This window comes from Ixodes scapularis, unplaced genomic scaffold, assembly GCF_016920785.2.
Source record: "Ixodes scapularis isolate PalLabHiFi unplaced genomic scaffold, ASM1692078v2 PGA_scaffold1__304_contigs__length_218370807, whole genome shotgun sequence".
Classification (NCBI taxonomy): domain Eukaryota; kingdom Metazoa; phylum Arthropoda; class Arachnida; order Ixodida; family Ixodidae; genus Ixodes; species Ixodes scapularis.
The window spans coordinates 20,905,123-20,929,238 of NW_024609846.1; the positions used below are offsets into that span (position 1 = coordinate 20,905,123).

Consider the following 24,116-nt stretch of genomic DNA (forward strand, 5'->3'; position numbering starts at 1 on the left):
ACGTTCAAAACGACCTGTATAAAAGACGGAAACGCAGAGCTCGGTAGTAGTGATCACGTTAGTGTGCTGTTGTACTTATGTTTATATGTGCTGTGTAAGTGTATCCGCTCAATGTATGTTCAGTTGATGCTTTTAGTAGGCGTATTGTGTCTACATTTGTGTATAAGAAATATATCCGAAGCGCTGTGGTGGCGTGAACAAATGACAATATTTTTTGTCGAACCAGTTTGACCAGTTCAACCACCATGACCATTTAAACCATCATGACCAGTCAACCAGTATGACCAGTTAAACCGCCATGACCAGTCAACCAGTGTGACCAGTTCAAACCGCTTTGACCGGTTCAACCATTATGAAACTGGTCAACCTGGAGCAATGACCAAGTTTGAAACTGGTACCAGTTTGAACTGGTCTTTCCAGTGTACATGTTTAAACTTTAAAGAAAATTTTGATTAACGGGTGTTTGGTCTAATTATCTGCCGTCATCAAACGCGAACTTCACGCTGCAAAAAAAGCGGAAATGCGTGTGTTGTTTCATGCCTCATATCGCACTGCACAGGGAGTGGCTGAATAACCCTTGAAACTAACGAAGAACGGACTGGGATAATGCGAGACAGCAATTAAGTATTATATGAAAACAAATAAAAATACATGCATGCATCAAATGGGAAAACAAAAATCACTTACAGAAAACAATGTGGTGCCGTTACCACATATTCTTCGCCAATTAAGACCCCTCCGCATATTAAGTTGTCTTCTGAATTATAGATGGCGACCATCCAGGGCCAGTGATCCGGGAGAGCCTCGGTACCATTGATGATTCTTGCAGAAATATGTTTTACTTTTTGGCGCTTTCCGCAATTATTCTGCGCGTCCTTTTCGTCTCTGCCTGCTAGACTTGCAGATTCTGTAACCATCCAGTTATCGAGTGCATATTCAAACACACAGTTTGCGTTGGAAATCGTGATTGCAAAAAATTGAATATGTGCACGACTTTTATATTCGATTTGGGAATGCATAATTTTGTTTTCCACAAATAAGCAACATCGTTGCAGAGTGTAGCCTACCTGAGATATAGCTGGGATCGTTTTGGGTTTACGGCCGCAAAGTGTCAGGATAAAGAAGCAGGGAGTCATTTTCTGTAATGGACTCAAACTCATCGCGAAACAGAAACTGTTGCTCTTTGCGGACCGAGAGAATTCTGATTCTAGTCTAACAAAAAGCTAGTTGTAGCTGCATCTATGGCCATTGCTGCTTTTCCACTCGCAGTTTCACCTCAAATATTCCACGGGCAGTAAATGCGGTTGCCATACAAGTTAAACAAATCGGGAAAGTGATCAATTGAGAGTTTTAGTAGATCGTTCTGATGACTCCGACAGCAATGCCCGATACACCGTCGCCGTTTTTCCCCAAGCATCTTATCGTTATCAGGGGTATTGAAGGTATGGAATCAATCATCGAAAGCTCTCTATTACGACTTTATGTGTGCCTAGGCATTCAATTCTATAGACATTTCCAGCGACATTTTCGAATAAAGTGGTTTACACCGTGTGTTCCCGGGTTTGAGACAGTACGTCCGTGTTGGCCGACTGCGCTGGGCTGTGAGTTCTTCAAAAAGCAGTAACGGCCCGCGTAAGCGAAATTCCGGACACTGGTTGTGGCTAAATTTATCCGTTTCATTTCATCGTTTGTGTCTTGCGGCAAATACAATTTCTCCCTGCTTAAAAAAAAAGCAATGTATAAGTTTTTGAAAAAACAAAACAAATGAAAGCTATTTTCGGTGGCCCCGTACGCGACAGAACAAAACCAAAAACAGGTGGAATGTTTGTTGTGCTTTATGCAGATTTTTACGATGCCCTGCACTCAGCCGTGTCAACCTACACTCTAAAAAAATACCGTGCGTCTACTGCCCCTCACGACACTCAGAGAGCCAATCACCGCAACTTGCGGAGGCAGTTGCGGCGATCAGCGAATGACGATGCCGAAACATATGTTTAGAGAAAAAAACGCAGTCTGAGTTGTGACATTAAGCAATGCAAGCGTGACGTTTTGCATTGCTCAAAGTCACAACTCGGATCGCGTTTTTTGGTCTAAACATATGTTTCGACTTCTTCATTCGCTGAGCTGCCTTCGTAAGTTGCGGTGATTGGCTTTCCGAGTGTCGTGCGGGGAAGTAGACGCACGGGCTTTTTTTAGAGTGTACAAGGGTATCAACTGTCGAAAATATTAGTGCACTCAAGAAAGCCGAAAGGCATGGGTATTCCTCGCTCACAACATGACATCCAACCAGTCTCACCAATCGAACAATATACTGCACGTACCGTACGATGCTGCGTGACCCGAAAAAAGGTTTATTCAAGAAAGATCTCAGATAACACATCATAACCAATATATAGTGTCGACAAACAGTCCCTTCACGACATTCGGACAGAATCCGGTTCATTTTAGGGAATTTTATGAAAAGATGTTTTTTTTTTTTTACGACACTAAAAAAACAACTGATTTATTTGTTCCGTCATTTACCCTGGACCCACCAGCTATTTTTTGCGAAGAAAGCGAACATAGGTGTGAAAACATTTCGAAGATTATCTCTACTGAATCAATCATCGAAGCCGATGATTGATTCATCGGCTTCGATGGTTAATATTACAATTACCGAAGGTTTTCGGTAAACAAGCTTCGAGTAAATGCCTCTAAAACAAAGCTTATATGTTTTTGCAATCCCTTAAAGAATATAAGGTTGACCTATCCGCTATTTCTCCACAACTCCGGTTGCTTGAGAACTCAGTGTGATCCTATAGAATATGTTAGTTCGATCAAATACCTAGGCATTTACTTTGATTGCGATCTTTCTTGGACTACTCATATGACGCATCTTTGTCAACGGCTGAGGTCAGTGTCTTGTATGCTATACAACATAAAAAGATTCCTACCTTCCTCCATCAGGAAAAGGGTTGTGCACGCTCTGGCCTACGGTATACTAAGGTACGGGATCACAATTTGTTTTAATTGTCCACTCTTCTGGCATTCCAGAATTGACCGAATTCTAAACGCAATCCTCAAGAACGTCACGTATAACACACCATTTTCGTCAAACGCTAACTTGTTTGGTTCGCTTGAACTGCCCTCATTCCACTCCCTCTTTCTTCAAACGGTGATCTGACGCCACTTCTGGGAGAGCGAATTTAAGGTCACATCAGATTCGCCGCGGGAACTTAGGACTGCCTCTCGTTTCGACATACCACGAGTGAGAACGCGATATGGTGTAAGTACGCGCGCTTTTTATGTGCCGAAAGTGTTCAATGATTTACCAGACTCAATATTTTCCATTACCTCAAACAAGAAATTAAAGAAAACTCTAAAAACAACATTTTCTGACGTATCGCGACAGTGACTGTGAGCTTCATATGATATCGGTGAAACGTTGATTATTCTGTTTGAGATATTATTTTCCTTTTCATTTCTGAATTTTGTCCTGAAGTAGATCGTTGTTTTATCTGCATCATCGTGAGGCCCTAAGACCTCTGGGAGTTTGCCCAGTGATTTTTTTTTTTTTTCGTCGGTGCTCTTTTTTTTTTTTTTTAGTGCCCTACACTATTTGTAACTGCAGTCTTGGTCTGTTCGTCCCGACGTTCTGCTTCGCCTTTCTTCAATACGGACGTACAAGTGGACGTGTGTGTGTGTGTGTGTGCGCGCCGATGAGTGCCGTTTCTTTATTTAGTGCTCCGACTGATCTGCTGGCCCAGCGGCTAACTGCGTGCGTCCTGCGGGAGCAATGACAATTTTTTGTGTAATTTTCTTCTCTTCTTTTATTTTTACAAACTGTGTGACAATATGCGAGCTCGCCCTTTGATTCTTCTCTTGCTGGATCTGGTCCCACAAGCCCTTGCCGGCTTTGACCAGGTCCGAAGCTGAACTTGGTAATTCTTCTCTCATGAATAATTATTATTATTATTATTATTAAATCATCGAAGAACATCGAATGGCCCACGTCGCGAACTGTTTGATGCTCGCTTTCTTCGTCAGCATGCTGCGAAGGCCGAGCTGTCGACGAGACCTGGTATTCTCTGGTTCTCTCAGAGGAAGATAATACAAAAAGAGTAAGCATTCTGAACGGACAAATAAACCAAAAACTTTGAAGAACGTCCGACAGACTGCAAAAGAACAACACAGGTGAGGAGTCGCGCTGACCGGGTTTCCACAGCTTATCAGGTTCGCAGAAATTTCTGGCTGACAGGGGTCGTCCGGGTCGCAAAATGGGGCGGCCGCAGAGCTCTTCTTTGGAAGTGCGTGGTTCCGCGAGCTGCTTGAACGCCGATCGAAGCCGCGCACGAGAACTTTTCACTTCTAATACGCCATGAAAATGATAGGCTATACTCGGGGACGTCTCTCTGTGGCAATGAGAGAAAGCTATCAGGGGGGCGGGGGCAGAACTGACATTTGTATAACCGCGCCAAGTTGGACCCGACTTCCTTGGTTTTGGTTTCAGTTTGGATTTGGCGTGACTGATACGCATCTGCTACTGTTACTCATTTCGTATGAGAATGCCGGTTGAGGTAGCTGAGTTTCAATAGCCGATCGAGTATGCAAGCACAGTGGCGTCTCTTTCCAAATGTTTTATTCGTTTTTAATTTAAAGCCAACTCTTTGACTGAAGTGCTCGGACAGTTAAACAAGATAATTTCACCGTGTTAGATCACGTCGAATTTTATTTGTCTTTCGACCGACACAGATATGCGACAACAATTTAAGTAATGCCTTGAATTTTACCATGGCTGCACAGCTTTGAGGTCATGAATGGAGAAACTCTTCTGTTACTGAAAAATCAGAGCACTGGGCGAAACACAAAAATATAGGAGCACGCGCAGGCTATACGGCGCCAAGTCAAACTCTATTTGGATTGCGTTCAGTTTCTGCTAGGCGCACGAGGAGGGGGGGGGGCGGCGTATTAGCGCACCTCAGCTCAGAATACGCATAGCGAAAGCTCTATCAGCAGAACCCAGGGATCGCGGTCGCAATACCTGCTCCTTTTCATTTAGGCCGGTGACCTCGCTGCCGGTATACGGATGTAATGAAGGGTCCCGTTTCCCTCTGGCTCACTTATGCGTACACGTTGCCCATGAATTCCTTGGTTTGCTGTGACGACTTTTGGTGGCCAAACATTGTAAACGTCCTACGGCCGAACAAAGGGCGAGCTCACAGAAGGCACCGACGATACACAATACCGATGGCACCTAACGACGAACACGAAAAACACACCGTGTGTGCTTTGCACTGAACTAGAAGACTAGAGGAGGAGGTGAACTTAAATTAAGAAAACCCGAAAGAGCTAAAAAATGAATGCTATACGTTTGGCTCATTTTGAATAATGTTATTGCTGCATTTTAAAATTAGTGCAAAAATGGCAATGATATATACTTTTTTTATTTTGTTAGGTTACGCCCAACAAATTAATTACTTATAACTATATTTAGTCATGTTGTGAAACGACGTGCTGCCGCTCTGTAGCTGTTGATTCATTGCTACATAAAGTTGGCCATACAGAAAGGCGGCAACAGGGCTCTGAAGTTCAGAGGATCAGGTAGTTACATTGGCCGTCGCAAATTATTACTGCGGGAATGTTATGTTTACTAAGATATGTATTCCTTGTACCATTCCAAATCAATGTCGAGAAAAGGAAATATTACTTTAAAAAATAGCTTTTTCGTAAAATTATTGATTGCTGCGATTATCACTGAGGTAAATCTACTTCCAGAAAGGAGGGTATAAAAGTAAAAAAAAAAAACTACCGACAGAGCCAGTGATTTGTGTAGCGAGCATTCATGTACTTGTTTTTGTGAGCTCGATTTGTGCATGTCATCCCTGTATGTGGACTTTTACGTAATCCGTTACAAGTAACAAAATTACATCTATTTCATTACATTTATACGTAATTTTGTAAGGCAATATTTACATATTTTGCAAATCAATTGTAAGGTTATCGCATTAGATATTAAGGTAAGCACATGATTTTAATCAGTAACATCTTTGTTTTAATTCACTTAAGAAAAACGCGGGAATATAAACACGAAACATATTTGTTATTTTTATTTTGTAAGATGAGCATTACCGAATATCACATTATCACATGCACTTATGAAGCCCAGGGCCTGGCAGTCTTCGGAGGCTCCAACCCTTTCTTCAGTTCGCCTAACACCTAGATTTATTTTTTGTTTGGCTATTTTGTTTGCAAACTGCAGCTTCCTCGCCCACAAGAAAAGAGAAAAGCGCAGTTATATAAAACCTCGGCTCTCCGTTCCAACAATACTCCAAAATCTACCAATATCGAAACGTTCACTTCTAAGAAAACAAGAACTGTCTAAGTCCAGGCGAGTTTGTACAGAAGGTCTCTGCGGGTCTGTTATATTTGTCACTTCTCTCTTTCTTTGCTTTCGAACACACAGAGATGAGAATATCCAACGATTGCGCGCCTTCCAAAAGCTCGAGACAATTAACAATGACCTCTTCGCGTATAGTAACTACGAGAGTTAGTATAATGTCACAACAAGAGTGGAAGTGCCGTATTTCGCTGAAATACAGTTCAAAACCAAAATTGACTGAATACGGTCGTAACTGGCAGGTTGCTCAAAATGATGAAAGAGCAGCTTTCATATTTTGAAAATACAAATGTTTATTTCATTTTGTTCTATTTTTTTTACCTATTCTTCTAGAAGCTTCAAATTGTCCACATTCCTGTCACTCTTTCCGTGCATCCGCTATTTGCATCTTAGTCGTTGGTTCACGCAATGGAGGGACGCTGCGCTGCCGTTTCCTCACCAGACATCTAGCTAAAGAACCCTGCGCTGTGGGACGGCCGACCCGTGCTACACTCGTTTTGGACTTCGTACTGATATTCTATTTGGGTTCACCCTACGACATAAAGATAAAGTTACTCTGCGAGACTAACCAATTACCCCTTGAAGTAACGGTCACTTAGTTCTATGTAAGAGTAATTATAAGAGCAACTAGTTACAATTTTGCGTTTGGTAAAGGCATTGCTGACATTTTTTTAGTGGCGTGTACAAGTCTGCATGCGTGTGATGCGTCCAGCCGATTGATCATGTGTGTAGTATTTGTGCAATATAAAGTGAAAAAGATATGGAGCTAACTGCGCGAGCACTGCATATATATTTGTGTCCATTGAATTGGGTAATACCTTCCACCACCTAGATTCTTGAGCTAAGTGGCAGCTATATATTTTACAGGAGTTCCATTTTGATTCTAAACCAATGTAGTGGTTTCTACTTGGTTTTACGGATGAGACTATTTGCCTTCACTAAGTTCCTAGGTTAGTGAGTGGTAAGGAAACATTTGTGGCTAAAGGTGAGTAACATATGTGACAAGCAGTTACGAACAGAAAGTTAGTAAGCACTGCGACCTTATTTCTAAGAGTACCTTTTAATTACGCTGGCTGAAAGGATAACGAAAACAGAACTAGCGTTTTTTGCTGACGCAGGCAATTACGCAGCACAAATGTTTGTCAAGCTGGAACTCAGGATGAAACCTTTGACAATTAAGTGATTGTTATGAGAACATCGCAGTTTTACGACCAACAAAGAGCAAATAATTCGTGCGGTGTCTCGTTTTAAAAGTTTGACGCATGCAAAGATGATGCTTTAATTTACTGAAATCAGTATGAAGGGCCTTTATAAGGGACAACGGCGGAAACTTAAGAACAACTTTAAAACCAGAGTGCCACTGCTCATGCATTATAAAAAAATAGTTTGGAAACACAAGCCACTGCAACACCCTTGTTTCACAAGGCGCGTGCCAAATGTTTTCTCGAACGCAATGCCATGTGGCATTTGAAGCACGAATCTCGCGGTGACTCGCGTTAGAATATGAATGCAGACTGCGTTTTGTGTCATGTATAAGCAGTGTGAGTGCGGCTTAACGGTAGAGACCACGCCGACAGTTGAAGCAAATGATTGTCGCGTCTCCTTCAACGAACGTTCACCACGCTCGGCGCAGATGTGTACAGACAGAGATGAGGCAGGGGAAAGCCATGCACTTCACAGATTAGCAAACCATATTCTCAACGGGAGCGCGGAAAGTGGTGCTCCCAAAAAACTACAGAAGGGCTTTTTAAACCTTCACGTGAACAAAAAAAAGGTTATTGCTTGCACCAAGCTTATAAAGCCAGCATTTTGACGCGTAGACTAAGAGTCTGCTAACATGAGATTTACTGCGCAGGCGAGCTGTTGTACGATCATAGTGAAAAACCTCGAGACAAGAAACGAATGAAGGGAACAAACACAACACCGTCCCTAAATTAGAGACAGTGTAGTAGTTGTCCCCACTTTTCGTTATTTGTCTCCAGGTATATTCACAATGACGAGTCTGCTATTTCGAATGAAACCTGATTCCAGGATTAACACAAACATTTATTTTAAATTTGTATTAAAAATTCTGATGGTCAACATACCGTGAAAAGAGCGAAAAAGTATATCGCGCCGAAGTAAAGGTATGTGCTAAATTAACTTTAAATAAAACAGATTCAACGTTTTTGACGTTCTATAAAACAAAATTTTCTTTGAAGGCTGAGTAATTTCAGAAGGTGGCAAAACACAACTGTATATCCATAGAAACCTCAACCTTTATTGGGGCCTCTGAGGGGGATTATCTGATTTGTAAAAAGAGTGGAAAGTTTATTATCATTTTAATCACTGACTGTCCTCTTCAAAATGCAGTTCCTTTGGAGAAGTCTCTCACATGCTTATTACCTTGTAGCGCTTTGTTTTTATACGATCGTTTTCTCAACATACAATGTTGTCGAGATCAATATAAGTCTGTAATGTTCAAGACAGGTATAGGCGGAGCAGCCCGTAAAAGTAGAAATATATATTTGATTTGATTTGAGTCTCGATTCAGTTGTGGAACGAGTTAAAGTCAATACAGATCTCTCGAGAAGCAACGGATGCATTATCGTAAGAAAGAATAAGGTTAGTTGTGACTGAGTAACTTCCTATTAGATTATGTAATCAAATGATATGAGACATATGCGCGATCTCTACACGCGTGTTGGGTGAGACTTAGAGCAAAGGTAACCACGGAGTCAAAAATTCATGTGTTGTTAATGTTTTTCGCTAAATTTGTTAATTAGTATCACTTCGCTAATATTTATGGTATTCTTACTCAACAAGTAGTATATATGAAGTCGTATGTAAAATAATAAACCGTAAATATATTGTTCTCAATATCGGCAGGTTCCTTGCAGGCTGCTCTATTTCAGGTTGGAGAAAAATGTCCATTCCTTCGTAAACATTTCTAAACTCAAAACGGGAGCTACAAAGAGGAGACAAACACAAGACGTCTCAAGTTGAGCCATCTTGAGAAAAGACGTCTCAATAGAGACGTCTTGTGTTTATCCCCTGTTTGTCTCCGTCTTGGGTTTTAGAAATGTTTAAATTTAATCAGCTGGCCTTAATTATTACGTTATCTTCAGGTGCTACGCGTACGCGTTGAATGAGCTTATGTTGATGTGAGCGGCGTAGGATCTGCCTTGTTTCACCCGTAGATACAAACCGCACTTATAATAACATTTGAACAATTAAGTGGTCTTGCCGCTGCGCAGAGGCGTTTTTAGAAGACTTGTTCCCGTTACTCGAAAGATGTAATGGATTGCAATTACAAATTACCGAGCTTCCGATCTAATTTATTCGCGTAACAAATTACTTTTGCTAAAAATTAACGAATACTTTACTCGTTAATTGACAAATTACTTTCCCGTCTTTTTTCATGTAAACCTATCAGGAAAACACTAGAAACCATTTTGATGTTTTCAAGAATGTTCTGTAACACTACTTTCCATTTCTCAAACGCCCGCATTATGGTAGTCCTGGTAAAAAATAAAATACTTTATCTAAGAGAAAGAATGTAAGTGGACTCCGTTCACCTGTAAGCTGACGAGACAACAGACGCTGCAACCGCACCCACTATCCCGCTACCTTACGGCGACCAAAAATGATTTCTGGAATCCTGCAGACAAAGCTAGAAGAGCGCATGCTCAGTAGCAGCGTCTACCTATGCTGGGAGATTCGGAGGTCAGGAACCGACCAACGAAAGCTCCCTTTTGGAACTGGCCTTTCGAGCGTGTTCGCCACGTCTCAAAGTGGCAGTCTCGTGCCTGTAGCTTTGTGCAGGTGGTGAGAGCCGTCGAAGAAGTTGGCAAGGGTGAAACGCGGTAAAAGTCAGAAACAAATAAATTCGAAAAAGTTTCTGTTGCCCAGGAGATATAAAGCACCATTTGAAGGCGGTGGAAAGGGAAAGAGCCTACTCGGCGTTGTCGCCATGATATTTTTTTCATCGCATGTTTCTAGATGCCTTCAACATTTTTCTAGTGCATCAGGTGACCGGTCATAAAAAATCGGGTTATTATTTTGGTCATTCTTCTCCTCTCGATGTTTTCCAATTTGTCGGAATTTCTCTATCTTTGTGCGGCTAAATTTCCTGCTTATATTGCTCCAGTTCTGTGTTACGTTCATATTTTTAAAAATTAACCTGTAATTAAAGTAATCCGTTAAAATGTTTTGTAACAAAATTACATTACAAATTACTGGTGCAAAACAAAAGTAAGTGGCAATTACAAGATCACTTTAGGAGGTGACGAATTACAAGTAAGCCTTTACTTGAAGGGATTACTCCCCAAGTCTGGGTTTTAGCGTCTGGTATTACCGCCCACTTCCGAGAGACTGGAAGATACATTTCAAAATGTCTCGTGATAATTTGACCCTTCATTAAAGGTTTCGGCACTGAGATGTCTGAAGGATTCAGTAATTCTTCTATTATTCTTTTGAGCGTTAAACTGATGAACACTCATGACTTCTTTCGGATAACCGTTTAAGTCGGGGGTCTCGAAAACACCTTACGCGTGTCGGATCCAAAGCGCGAAGGGCGCCCCACTTGCCCGCGACTGGCCGCGGCTTTCGCAGTGACCCCCGCGCCGCGGCCCGTCACTAGCAGGCCCGCCCCTACTGGCGCATAAATAAGCGCGTGTAAAGATATCGCGTTGCGACGCTCACCAAACGCTTCGTGTTATTTAGTTGCTTATTTTCTGGCCCCCAAGGCCGCGAAAAACACCTAACCCGGTCCCTTTGCTATAAAGTTGGGAGACCTCTGGTATACCTTGAAAGGCATACCAGGGGTCTCCCAAGTCCTGAGTCCTTGGGAAACTTTAATGGGGTTGCGAAATCCGCATGGCTACGTTAATTCTTCATTACAGAGATTGACCGTCATTATCTAAAAGACAAAATATATATATATATATATATATATATATATATATATATATATATATATATATATATATATATATTTATTTATTTATTTATTTATTTATTTATTTATTTATACAACACGGGCACTTCACACCATCGTACGTGGTCTCCGAGGAGGATATAAACGAATATGTGCAGATGAATGAACCGTACTTAATCCAATGAGTCAAAGAATCAAAGTTTTTCAGGAACCCGCCGAAGGCCGAAAATCGGCTGAGCCAGGATTTGAACTCTGGGCCTCCCAATGTCCGGTCGGGTGTGCTAACCTCTACACCACTCCACCTTGGCTCTCTCGCGTTTCCTACCTGTCTTATTAACGCACAAGAAACGAAATGTATCCAATCGGAGGTGTTCTGGAAACACACGCCGCCGCGTGGAACGCGGTACGACGCTTAGTGTCACGTGGTACGTGCTCGTTTTTGCTCCAGAAATCCTACCACTCTTTGTCTCGTCCCGTGTACATGTAGTATTCTTTGTTTATGAGCTTTAGAGACACGGTATTATCATCATCATCTGCGAGAATCAAGAGCCACGTCATTGAGTATACAACGCGGGCACTTCACACCATCGTACGTGGTTTCCGAGGAGAATATAAACGAATATGTGCAGATGAATAAACCGTACATAATCCAATGAGTCATAGAATCAAAGTTTTTCAGGAACCCGCCGAAAGCCAAAAAACGGCGGAGCCAGGATTTGAACTCTGGGCCTCCCAATGTCCGGTCCTGGCTCCGCCGTTTTTATATATATACATATATAAAATACATATATATATATATATTTATATATATACAGAGCGCAACCGCTAGCTCTGTATATATATATATATACAGAGCTAGCGGTTGCGATAAGGTGTCCGCGCGTTTTTTCCATCTCTTATCTAGCCCCAGCCTTGTGCCTGCTCCACAAGTGGGAACGTTAGTACAACACCACGCTTCTCGCGCGCCGAAAGTCTCTCTGAAAATGACTGATTTAGTGGTTTTCGATGACGCTGAGCAAGTTTCTAATTGAAACCATATGTCTATTTTCATTATTAAAAGTTGATTAACGAATTTTAAATAATTAGACGACTGATCGTTACGTTTAGCCCCCTATAATATGTCCCCCTGGCAGTATAACTCACCTCCACAGGCGGCAGAAGTGTAACTTTCACGGCCTTTTGTAAACAAATCTGTTAAGCTTTAAAAAAAAAAAAAAACCTGTATATATAATATATATATAAATATATATATATATATATATTATATATACAGGTGTTTTCTTTTTAAAGCCTGGCTCCGCCATTTTTTGGCTTTCGGCGGGTTCCTGAAAACTTGGATTCTTTAATTCATTGGATTAAGTACGGTTCATTCATCTGCACACATTCGTTTATATATATATATATATATATATATATATATATTGTGATAATTCAAGGGGCAGTACAGTGTAACTCTGCTCTCCCCGTGATGATGAACCACAACTCTTTTCAAGCTAGTATTTATATAACAGCTTGATAGGGACCATCTACGTCGACAATCTCTGGATGTCTGCTTGCCTGCTCCACTTCACTTAGAGGTGTAGGCGAATATAGAAACTCGTGTTTCATACTTTATGTATGAAGTGTGACGTTCTCAGCCCTAGTGGCGCACTCGCTCTTGAGGTTGAGCTGCACTTGCGAAGCGGCGGCGGATGCGGTTTGCCAGCGAACTGCCTTTTCTGTTATCGCTACAAATAGGTTTGGGCTTTTATTGTTTCGGTTTCAGTTTGGGTATGGGCTTTAAACACACGCCTATGCTACTGTTCTTCTTTTCGTATGAGAATCACGGTTGAGGTTTCTGAGTTGTGATCGCCGAGCACGCAAGCGTAATGGCGTCTCTTTTCTAATGCTTTATTTGTTTTTAAACACCAGCCGATGCTTTCGCAGAACCACTGAGACAGTATCAAGAGGTAAATTACACCATGTTAGATCACCTCAAATTTTGTTTGTCTTGCGACAGACGCAGATATGCCACAATGATTTAAGTGATGGTGTTCATTTTATCAGCGCTGCAGTGCTTTGAGGTTATTGATGTGTAAACTCTTCCGTTGATGAAAAAACATAGCACGGGCGCGATACTCCAGAATGGGAACACGCAGACGCTACGGCGCGATGACAAGTTCTATCTGTATCGTGCTCAGTTAACGCTGGCCCTACAAAAGAGACGGTGGCGCACCTCTGCTTGGAACACGTAGAGCGAAAGCTCGCGCGGCAGAACCCACCCTATTGGAGAGACCAGTTTAAAAATCTAACTGGTCAAACTGGTATTTATTTGGACTGGTCAGACTGGTCTAACAAGAAATCAAACTGGTGCAACTGGTAGCCAGACTGGTCTAACTGGTAACCATACTGATCTAACTGGTCACCAGATTGCCTTCTAACTCGTCACCAGATTGGCCTGACTGGTCACCATGTTGGCCTAACTGGTCACCAGATTGGCCGAAATGGTCACCAGACGCCGAACTGGTCACCAGACTGACCGAACTTGTCCAATTGGTAACCAGATCGACCAAGCTGGTCACCCGATTGGCCTACCGGGATTAAGTGGTAACCAGTTTGATGCTTCTTTTTCACTTTATTTTTTGGCTTTTTCACTTTGATTTATTGGCTTTCAAATAATTACGGCATGAACTAGCGTTTACCTTTTACTAAGAGATTCATTCCCTGAGCCCTTCGAAATACTCTCAGAGGTATGACATTGCTGGAAAAAAATCAACTTGGTGGGAATATTTTTTATTGCTTAGGCGGTCACCGAGAAATTCCGGACGTTCAAAACGGCCAGTATAAAAGGCGGAAACGCAAAGCCCGGACGTAGTGATCGGGCTAGAATGCGGTTGTATTGATGTTTGCATGAGCCGTGTGTGTGTATGCGCTCAATGTATGTCCAGCTGATGCTCGTAATAGGCGTATTTTGTCTACATGTGTGTATAGTAAATTCGTAGCGCAGTGTGGCGTGAACAATTGAAAATATTTTTTTTGCGGAACCAACGTGACAAGTCAACCAATGTGATCAGTTCAACCACCATGACCTGTTCATCCATCATGACCCCTCATTTAGTATGACGAGTTCAACCGTCATGACCAGTCAACCAGTGTGACCGGTTCGTACCACCTTGCAACCATTATGAAACTCGTCAAACTGGAGCAATAACCAAGTCTGAAACTTGTACTAGTTTGAAGTGGTCTTTCCAATAGGGCAAAGATCATGGGCTCAATACCCACCCCAGCTAACTTACGCCGGCCAACTCGCTAACGAACCGGTGTACAGTAATAAAGGAAAGTCCGCTTTCCTTTCTCTCACTAGTTCGTGCACGTTGCATATCACCTACTGGGTTTGTTTTGACAATTTGTTTGTTGCCAAACTTTTGGAAAAGCCTACGGAGCGAATACGGGGCCAGATCACAAAAGGTACAGACGATAAACTATATTGAAGTGTCCACCGACGCGCACGAAAAAGACGCCATATTCGTTTTGCAGGGAACTAGAAAATCTGCAGATAATTTAAACCAAGAAAACGCGAAAGATCTAAAAAAAGTGTGATAATATTGGCTCATTTTGACAAATATAATTAATATATTGCAAAATTGAGACTAATATATATATATATATATATAGTTGCACTTCAGACAATATTTTGGTTGGTCTATATTCAGCTGCGCATTGAGACGGCGTGCTGCGGGTCTGTAGCTTTGGTTCCATTGCGACATAAGGTTGTGCTTGAGTATTCGCGACTCCAACGAAACGGACGTCACTTATAAAGAAAACGTGAACTAGACGGAACAGTTTTTTTCGCGTTTTCTGCTCGTCTCTTTTGGCTTCCTTGATTGCATGTTGTTGGTGGTTTGCAAGATAAAACAGTTGTCCCGGTGGCTTTGTGGCAACTCTAGTATCAGCTTTTTACCTAGGTTGCTCTTAACGCAACCTACGCCACCGCGTGAACCAGCCATTTCGCGTTTTTCATCATTCATAGCGTCGTGGAAGGACAGTAGGAAGTCCTTTCGAGAGATTGTTGTAATGAAATTTATTTAATGAAATTTCAGTAACACATTTACGATAATGAAATTAATTATTTTGATAATGAGTAATGTAATGTATTACTCTTATAGGCTGGCGATTCAGTAGTGCAATGAATTACTTTCAGTCAGTAAATTAAAAAAAATACTCCTTAATTTTTAAATTACTTTTATCCCAAAATAAGAAAGCCCAGTTTCCAACTTTATAAAAAAAACGCACCGCCACGGGGTAAATCATGTTGATTGGGGCGAAGCTCCGGTGGTGCTTGTCTGCGTAGACACTGAGCCGCAGCATGCCGAGCCTTTCGTTCGTTTTCATCCATGTCAGGCTGCGTTCAAATGCTGAAATGCGTATATAACCAAGTTCCATGGTCCATCTTCTCTTTCTGACATGGATGAAAACGAACGAAAAGGTCCGCAAGCTGTGGCTAACCGTCTACGCAGACAAGCACCACCAGAGCTAAGCCAAAATCAACATCATTCACCACGTGGAGATGCGGTTTTATTTTTGTTATTTTTGCCCTACACGAGCACGGGAGCACGTGCTCACGTGCTCGTGAGTACGAGCACCAGAAGCCGGACATCGGACGGACATACGGACATGGCTAGCACCTAAGGAGCTTCGCCCTTAAAATAAAATAACAAATATTTTTATAGAGAAATTTCGTGAAACAGACAACGGAGCAAATGAACGACAGCCATCTGAACGCAAAACCTCGTACGAAGAGCTCGACGGCCGCACAAAGGCGGCTGGAAAGGCGAAAGAAAAAAGCTTACATGCAAAGACATCACTGGAAGACCACGGCTCACGAACACTGCAAGCAGATTCGCTGCGGTTTCGTCATCACGACGACATTATACTTCTTTCATACATAATCTGACATTGCGGTGGGAGCTATACCAGGTCACAAGAACCAATGAACCATTTTCGTTTGATCGCCTGACCCGCCCCTTCCTCTGCATGCAGGTATGAGCGAGAGCCCGGTTATGGGGCGAAAGATGGACGCTTGACTGTTCCGTAGCTTCCACCCCACTGTCCGCTTAGGGATGAACGGCTTAAGGGCCCAAAGGCGAAGGGCACATTACAAGCGAAGTCAGCACATTTTAAAACCTGAGAGGACAGGACAAATAGATCTCCAGCCTTCTTGCTGGAGTGTCAAGCAAGGTCAAACCGTAAGCTTCGATCATTGTGAAGAAGTAACGACCGGAAGAAATAGTTAACAACAAACGCCTTGTCAAGGCCCCGGACGTTTCATGCGTATTCTTAGCCTTGTTAAGTGAAGGCGATTTCCGCAGTCGGAAAAAACTGAAATCGAGCAAAACAGCTACCGCTCGCCGTATGCCTCACTGCCCTTCCTTTCAGACCTACCCGTTTGATGGGAAAGTACACACTTTTAGTAAGCTCGAGGTATCCATTTCTTTAGGTTGCGACGCTTCCGCCCAGCGAATGTCCAACTCCTTTGTGTGATAACGCGCAATAACTTAGGCTTTTCGGGTTTTGGGGAACAATATTCCTTGAGAGGCATGACCGGCAAAACGTCAACTAGTGCTTTTGTGAGAATAGGATTAGATTCCGCAAGGCAAATGTTTCAGGTAACAATTTATTGTAAGATCGAGCTTCCATGGCCCTACTTAACATACTGACACGGGTTGTTGGTCATTTTCCTTGAGTAAGAGGGAAACAGCACCTTTTAACTAATAACATTCCCTGTTGAATGAACCGGAAAACAGGTCAGTGGACTCTTTTTAGTCACATCTAAAGAGGAAGCTACTCAAATTGTTTAACGCTCATGCCGTGTACGTCAGCAGGACGACCGTTCAGTATCGTTCGGTTCATGGTGCATCGGGCTTTTGCGGTGTAAACAGGAAGACCTGAGTTTTGGTACATATACTGTAAATAAAATGAGCACGAATGACTGACTTGATGCATTGAAAATAAATGTCAAACTGATTCTATTACTCTGAAGTAATTCTAATGTACTTTTAGTCTGCGCTAATTTGTGATGTAATTTATTTTATTTTCGCAGTTTCAGAAATGTATTTACTAAAGTGATTTGGCCATCGCTCCTCTCTTCTTTGCTTTTTCTAAGAAAATCAAGCCCCTGAAAACTCGGTTACGCCACCACATCGCTGCAGGTTTGAAACGTTGCGATAAAAATCGGGGCTAGCCATTTTGAGTCAAATGGTTGCTTGACGATGCCGCAGCGTAGTGCGTTGAGCTTGCACATGGTGCTGAACGATCTTTTTAAACCGCCATGTTCGTCCAATATTTGAATCCCCAATAGGTCGCTGTAGTCACAAATATACATAGAGGCGGAAACATGGGCTGTGAAACCCAGAGGAGCAGGTAGTAATATCGACTGGAGCAAATATTAACAGCGTGAATGGTATGTTTACTAAGAGATTAATTCCATATACCATTACTATTCAATATCCAGAAACGATATTAGTGGCAAAAAGGCAGGTTGTTCTTAAATTATGTATTGGCAAGGTTGTCACCGACAAAAGGCGTGCTTTGAGAGAGGCGGGTATAAAAGTAAGAATAGCAAACGACGCAGCAAGTGATCGGTGTAGCGTTGGTTCATCTACGTGTTGTCGCGTGCTGCGTTTGTTTACGTGATCCCTGTATGTGGTACGTTCAGCCGATTTATGGCGTGCGTAATGTTTCTGCAATATAAAGTGTAGACGGTGCAATTATATCCGCGCGAGCAATGCAAATAATTTTTAGACCTTTGAATTGGGCTATAGCTAGCACCTTCTAGCTTCTTCTGCTAAGTGGGAACTAAGATCTGTTACAGCAGTTATCATTCACTCTCAACCAACGTAGTGATTTCTGCATGGTCTTGCTGATGAGACTAGTTACCTTTAATAAATGTTAAAGTATTAACTGTTAAGAGCACGCCTGTTACACGCTGTATTTTGTAAGAAGGGGTGAGATGAGGTGAGGTTTTAACATACTGATGTGGGTAAGAAGGACTATTATTAAGGGTTAACGGCAGATAGTTAAGAGCGAATCTAACGCTTCAAATTTTAGCTTTCACCTGTAACCAATGTAGTCTAACCAACATTTGAATCGAATGATTATCGCGTCGCCTTCAATATACACTCACCATGCTCACTGCAGATGTGTACGGACAGAGACAAGGCAACGGAAATCCATGAGCCTTAGTGACTAGCAAACCACATTCTCCACGGGAGTGAGGAATGTTTTAGTCCTAACACAACGGAAACGAATTCTAGACTTGGACATGAAAGAGCGAAACAACGAACAATCTTTTGTATTAAAGAAATGTTCGTTACTAGTTATCACGTGTACCAAGAATACCAAGCCTAAATTTTTATGCATAAACTAATAGTCTGCTACTTCGTGCAAAACAATATTCCAGGCTAAACGTTAAACTGATTTATTGGTATACGAAATCCCGGCGCTCTTCAGTGAAGATATATGCTGATGAGGCTGAACTTAAGACACAGGGATATTTACAGCGCGTTCATCGTTCTATTAAAATTATAAGTTTATTTCAAGTCGAAGTAATTCCAGAGGGTGGCAAAAGGCAACGAGATACCCCTAGGCACGTCAATTTGTGTCGGAGCCTCTGAGGGGGATTGTTTTATTGGTAAAAAGACAGGGAAGTTCATGATCCTTTTTAATCACTGACTGTACTTTTTGAAATGCAGTTGTCTTGCAGGAGTTCTCTCACACACGCTTATAGACTTGTATTGGTTTATTTTTGTTTTCGAGTATTTCCTAAAATATATTGTTGTAGAGATCAATATCACTCAGCTAAGTTTCAAGACAACTTTTTGAAGGGGACAAGTTAATGTAAATAGACGCCCCCCGACAAGCAACAAAGGCACCAACGTGAGAAATTCTAAGCTTAGTTCTAACTGAGTGACTGCGCATTAGCTTATGTAATCAAGAAATAAAAGACATATGCGCGATCTCTACGCGCATGCTGAGAGAGACGTAGCGCAAAGGTAAGGCTAGAGTCAGAAATACATGTCTTGTCGCCAATACTTTCTGCTTGATTAGTAAACGGATATCACTTAACTAATAAATGGCGCCTTGCTCACTTACCGTATAGCAAGGCAATGGTGTATACGAATATGAGAAAGAGTGAATTCATTGCTCTCAATATCGGCAAGGACCTCCTAGGCTGTATTTTGATTCCAAACTGGGAAAAAACTCAAGTGCTGCGTGTCCGTGTTAAATGCGCTTGTATGCGACTTAAATGCCCTTATGTTGATGCAAGAACTTCCGCCTTCATCCTCAAATACAAAGCGCTTGTGTGATGACATTTGAACTAGGAAGTTGTTTTGATGCAGCGAAAATACGTTTTCAGAGTCTGATGTTAACGCCCACTTCTAAACTATTGAAAGTCACCTTTGAACACGTATTGTGTTATTTTGATACCCCACACCAAACGCTTCGCCATTGAGATGTCCGAGGGGTTTAGAAATTGCTTTGAACGCAAAGATGACGTATCCCCACGACGTCTGGGGTTTTCAAAACACGGTCCGCTGATCACATCCTTCTGGCGGAGGCTTTTTCACTTGCACACGGCTGGCCGCGGTCCTTTCAGAAACACCGGGACCACGGCCCATTTCCAGCAGACCCGGGGTGACTGGCGCAAGAATAAGAGCATGCAAAGCAATGGCGTCGCGGCGCTTACCAAACACTTTGAATCCGTGTCTATTCCCACTGAAAGTTGAGACCAATATTTATTGCACCATTGTCACCCCGGCATCACACTTCTGAGTTCACTCTTTCATATCTGTGTAACTGCGTTAAAAGGGAAAATATCGTAAGCGTGCAGGCGGGGCAGGTGGAGGGCTGAGGACAAACAGAAAGACGTTCACGAAACAGAAAATAGACAGGACGATGTCTCAAGTTTTCTGTCTCTTCTATGCTTTGATGTGTCTTCTCTACCCCAGTCTCTGGGAGAGAGAGTTGAGAAGAAGGATCAAAATCTTGACCACAAAGAAAATAGACACGACGGCGTCTCAAATGTTCTGTCTATTCTACGTTTCGTTGTGTCTTCTCTACCCCAGTCTCAGGGGGACCGGGTTGAGAAGAAAGATCAAAACTGTGGCGTTCGCCTTCCGCCGTCCGCCGCAGGTGATCAACCAGACGACTCGTTCCTCGGGGTCAAACAGGGTTTATTACCATGACTCGGCCTGGTCAAGACTCGGGGCAGCAACTGCCCTCGGCCACACGGGCCATCCCTTTTCTAGCCTGTCGGCGCCGGGAGCCGCCCCCCCCCCCCCCCCCCCCCCCCCTAGTCGCCGGTTTGGCCGCCGTGGGGCGGGCCGAGCGCCCCACAAAATGTACGTTTCGATGTGTCTTCTCTACCCCAGTCTCAGGTTGATTCAGCACGGCGTTAAAAGTATTTTGCTGTCTCATATGTATTGCGCTTGACTCTTTGTGTGACATGTATTCCGTATTACCCATCCCAGTCCTATCATCCACATTAGTTTTATGCTTCAGAGTTCATATTCGTCATGATTTACGCGTGGTGAATATTTCTGGCTAAGAATTATTGTATAATGTCATAACTCCCTATTGAAAAAGATTTTTTACCGGAATTTTATTTTCAGTAAAAAATTATTTTACTGAATTAAGGGGCTCTCTTCCTTTCCAGTAAAGCCAGAATTTACCAAAAATCACTGGATTTGCCGCAATTAAGCGGAACTTACCGTGTTTTTTTTTTTTTCGTACGCCAACGGAAGGCATACAGGAAGAAGCCTGTGAATTGTGGGTAGTGTATGTTTAACAAATGCTGGACTCTTCGCTAACAAAATAAAACGCGGCTAGTGCCTGAAAGATCCATGTCTTTATTTCACAGGGTCGATACCAGTGAAACAATTTGCACAGCTGCAGACAAAATCCATCAGACCAAATAGGAACAAGAATTTCTTTGCCGCAAAAAATCTCTCCCAAAGTACTCACAATGTCGCCTCGTAAATTCCTAGATGTACAGTAGTTCAACAAATAAAACCGAGCAGGTGCACCAGAAAGACACACACACACACACTGTCCGCAGCACGCTTAGCGGAAACCACGAACGCGCGGAATGAACATCCACCACCGTTGAGAAAGCAGGGGCACAGACACGGCGTCTCCGGCGTCTTTTTCGCTCACTGGACCTCCCCCGTAAACAATTCCTGGCTACGCCACTGCTGGAAACCCTGCGATGATGGTTATGGTCCCACGACGTCCTGATGTGCATAGCTCAAGCGAGTGTCAGATTTGTGAAAAATGCCGTGAGGTGTGATCGTGTTTTGATGGACTTTCAATTTTTTACACTGAGGGCACGATTGCGACCGACGCCTCACACCTGCGTTGATGCCCGGCCACACACAGCGTAATGTGACTAAACGCTTGGAGCGCGTGTACAAGCCTGTGGCAGGGTGTGCAGTGCCTGAAACATTGTGTGTGGGATTTCCGTAGAGATGTATGGTCGCCGTGGTGCCCGTAAAAACGTCGCAACCGATCGTTCTGTTGCTGTCAGGAACGTTGACGTCTTAAAGGGTGAGGGATGTTTTAGATGTGCACAGTTTGCCTGTTTGGCTCGAGTGAGAACTGCAAAGTCTACTTGTCGAGTTGAAGAGAACTTGTTTATGTGCATACGAGCTAACGCAACGGCGGCGGGGTTGTCTTTGCCCGATACGAATTGTTTGTTTGTTGTTACTTCGGAGAGGAAGGAAATATGACGTAAGTCTCGTAAGGTATGGTTGAAATTGTTAGATTCAAACGCGTGTCTCAAAAAACTTGTAATTCGTCCAAATACAAAATTGTCTACCTGCCAGGAAATGGCGAAAGTGTTTTCCAGCAAGAAACAGTCCAAGTAGCTCTCTGCAGAATGTACTGTATCTTGTTTCTGCTGGCGAATATAGTTTTCAGAGGAACGACACTGGACACCCTTGGTCGTCGTCTAACTCTAGTAGAACTTCACCTGCTGCGGTCTCGGATGCGTCAACCCTGATAAATGTCAGAATGAGGTGAACAGCATTGATGTCGAGAGTGCCTTTTTGATGGCCGATAATTGGGCAGTGGCTGGTTCTGTCCAAGTTACTTCGTTCTTGCGGTTGTATCTTGCGAGAGGTTCTGAAGATCGTATATAAAAATGTACGATCTCGAGAAGCTTGAGGAGTGTTCAAATCGCGCCCGGGCACGGTGGAAGAAATACATTTAAGAGATGACTCTCGCCGCTCTTCCCGTGAAGAAGGAGTTACGCGATCGTGTTTGCTGCTAGCCTCGTACCAGGAGCAGTCAATTCCGCGCCGCCGCGGAGGGCGCTGGGGTATGAGCATCGTGGGTATGAGGCCCCCCCTCGGGGCCCGCGGTGCCGGCGGCGTGGTGTGCTCGCCTTTTTCATAGGGTGGTGGTCGTGTGGTGCCTGTGGCAGGCCTTGCGTTTTTCTTTGGTGCAGTGTCGATCACAGGTGCCACCATCGCGCACGAAGGTGAGCCTTAACCCAAAGAAGAAGAAGAAGAAGAAAGAGAACACAGTTTTACGGAATCCTGGCGGCTTGGTGGAGGCGTTGCGGCGGTGAAGTAAACGAAAAGTGGTAAGCGAGGGACTGGGGGTGGGGGGGGGGGGGGGGGGGGGACCATTGCTGGAAGCAACAACCGGAGCGGTCTGTTTGGGAGGGATTCCATATTTGGGCGCCATTTATCCCAGTGCAAGTGAAGCGCTCTGTCCGCCGAACATAATGTGGTCCCCGCGTCGGGCAGAGAGATTTTACCTAAATGTATCTTACACCGTGCGTCCGGGTCACCATTTTTCGGTTGCTTAAGAGAGCAAGCAGTCGTAAAAACTCAATTATACAATATATTTGAGTACTTCTGAAAAACCACTGCTAAAAATCCTCGACATATATTGAAAGGCTACCATGCCAAACATGACAATGCATTGAGTAGTAGCCTTTCAAAATAAATCGGGGATTCCTAGAAGTGGCTCTTTAGAATTCCTCAGTTTGTTATCTTCGGAAACTTTGAATCACTATGACGGCAAGCATTACTTCCAAAAACAGGGCATATGTATCGGGTAGTGTATCGCCCCAGTTCTCAGTAATATATTTTAGCACAACTTGATAGCACTGTTAGCAGCCGATTTTAAGGGTTCAAAGTAAAGGAAGATTCAGATACGTAGATGATTTCATAGTTCTTACTCGTTCCGATACCAACGCTTTTGAAGCAAAGAGTGCGAAAACCATGACCACTTTTAAGTAATGCCTCTGCACGCTCGACGCCACGGATGAGATGCCGGTAGAAATCTCTATACGTTTTCTATACTTCAGGTTTTTATTTCTCGACGATCACTTCCGCGTGCGCATAAGCCGCTGCATGCTTTTCATTCAGGCAACTCCAAGCTGATCAAAACAAATATTGTTAGCCTCTGTCTTAACAATGCATTCAAACATTCCACTGAGCATTTGACCTTTGCTGGTATTGAGCAGCACGCAATGCAGTTGGCTGCAGCTGGGTACTCCAAGCACATTATTGTTGCGGTCGCTGCAGTCCTTCTAGGAAATCACTGTCTCAAAGAAAAACAATGGAAGCCAGCCGGCGATACAGAAAGAAAAAGTTGTTATATCGTATATTCACCAAGTGTCGCATGATTCGAAGAAAATAGCTTTACAGTCAAGTGTAAAGGTAAAGTTTTTCCAGCCAATGCGCTCATGAAATTGTGCAAACCAACAAAGCTTGACGTACCTGCCCAACACGAATGCGAAAAGAAGCACTGAACGAAATTTGTCGACTGCCA

The 24,116-nt window shown here is 43.1% G+C and overlaps 1 protein-coding gene across 1 annotated transcript in view; it reads right to left on the reverse strand.

Moving 5' to 3' along the window:
• The window catches only part of LOC115328055 (enteropeptidase-like), a 35,442-nt gene extending 15,969 nt beyond the window's left edge, over nucleotides 1-19,473 (reverse strand). Inside the window, exons 1-2 of the mRNA XM_029989133.2 lie at nucleotides 19,425-19,473; nucleotides 688-907 (exon numbers count right to left, since the gene is read on the reverse strand). Of these exons, the coding sequence (XP_029844993.2) occupies nucleotides 688-907; nucleotides 19,425-19,473 (269 nt within the window). The remainder of the gene's footprint in view (nucleotides 1-687; nucleotides 908-19,424) is intronic.
• Between the last annotated feature and the right edge of the window lie 4,643 nt (nucleotides 19,474-24,116).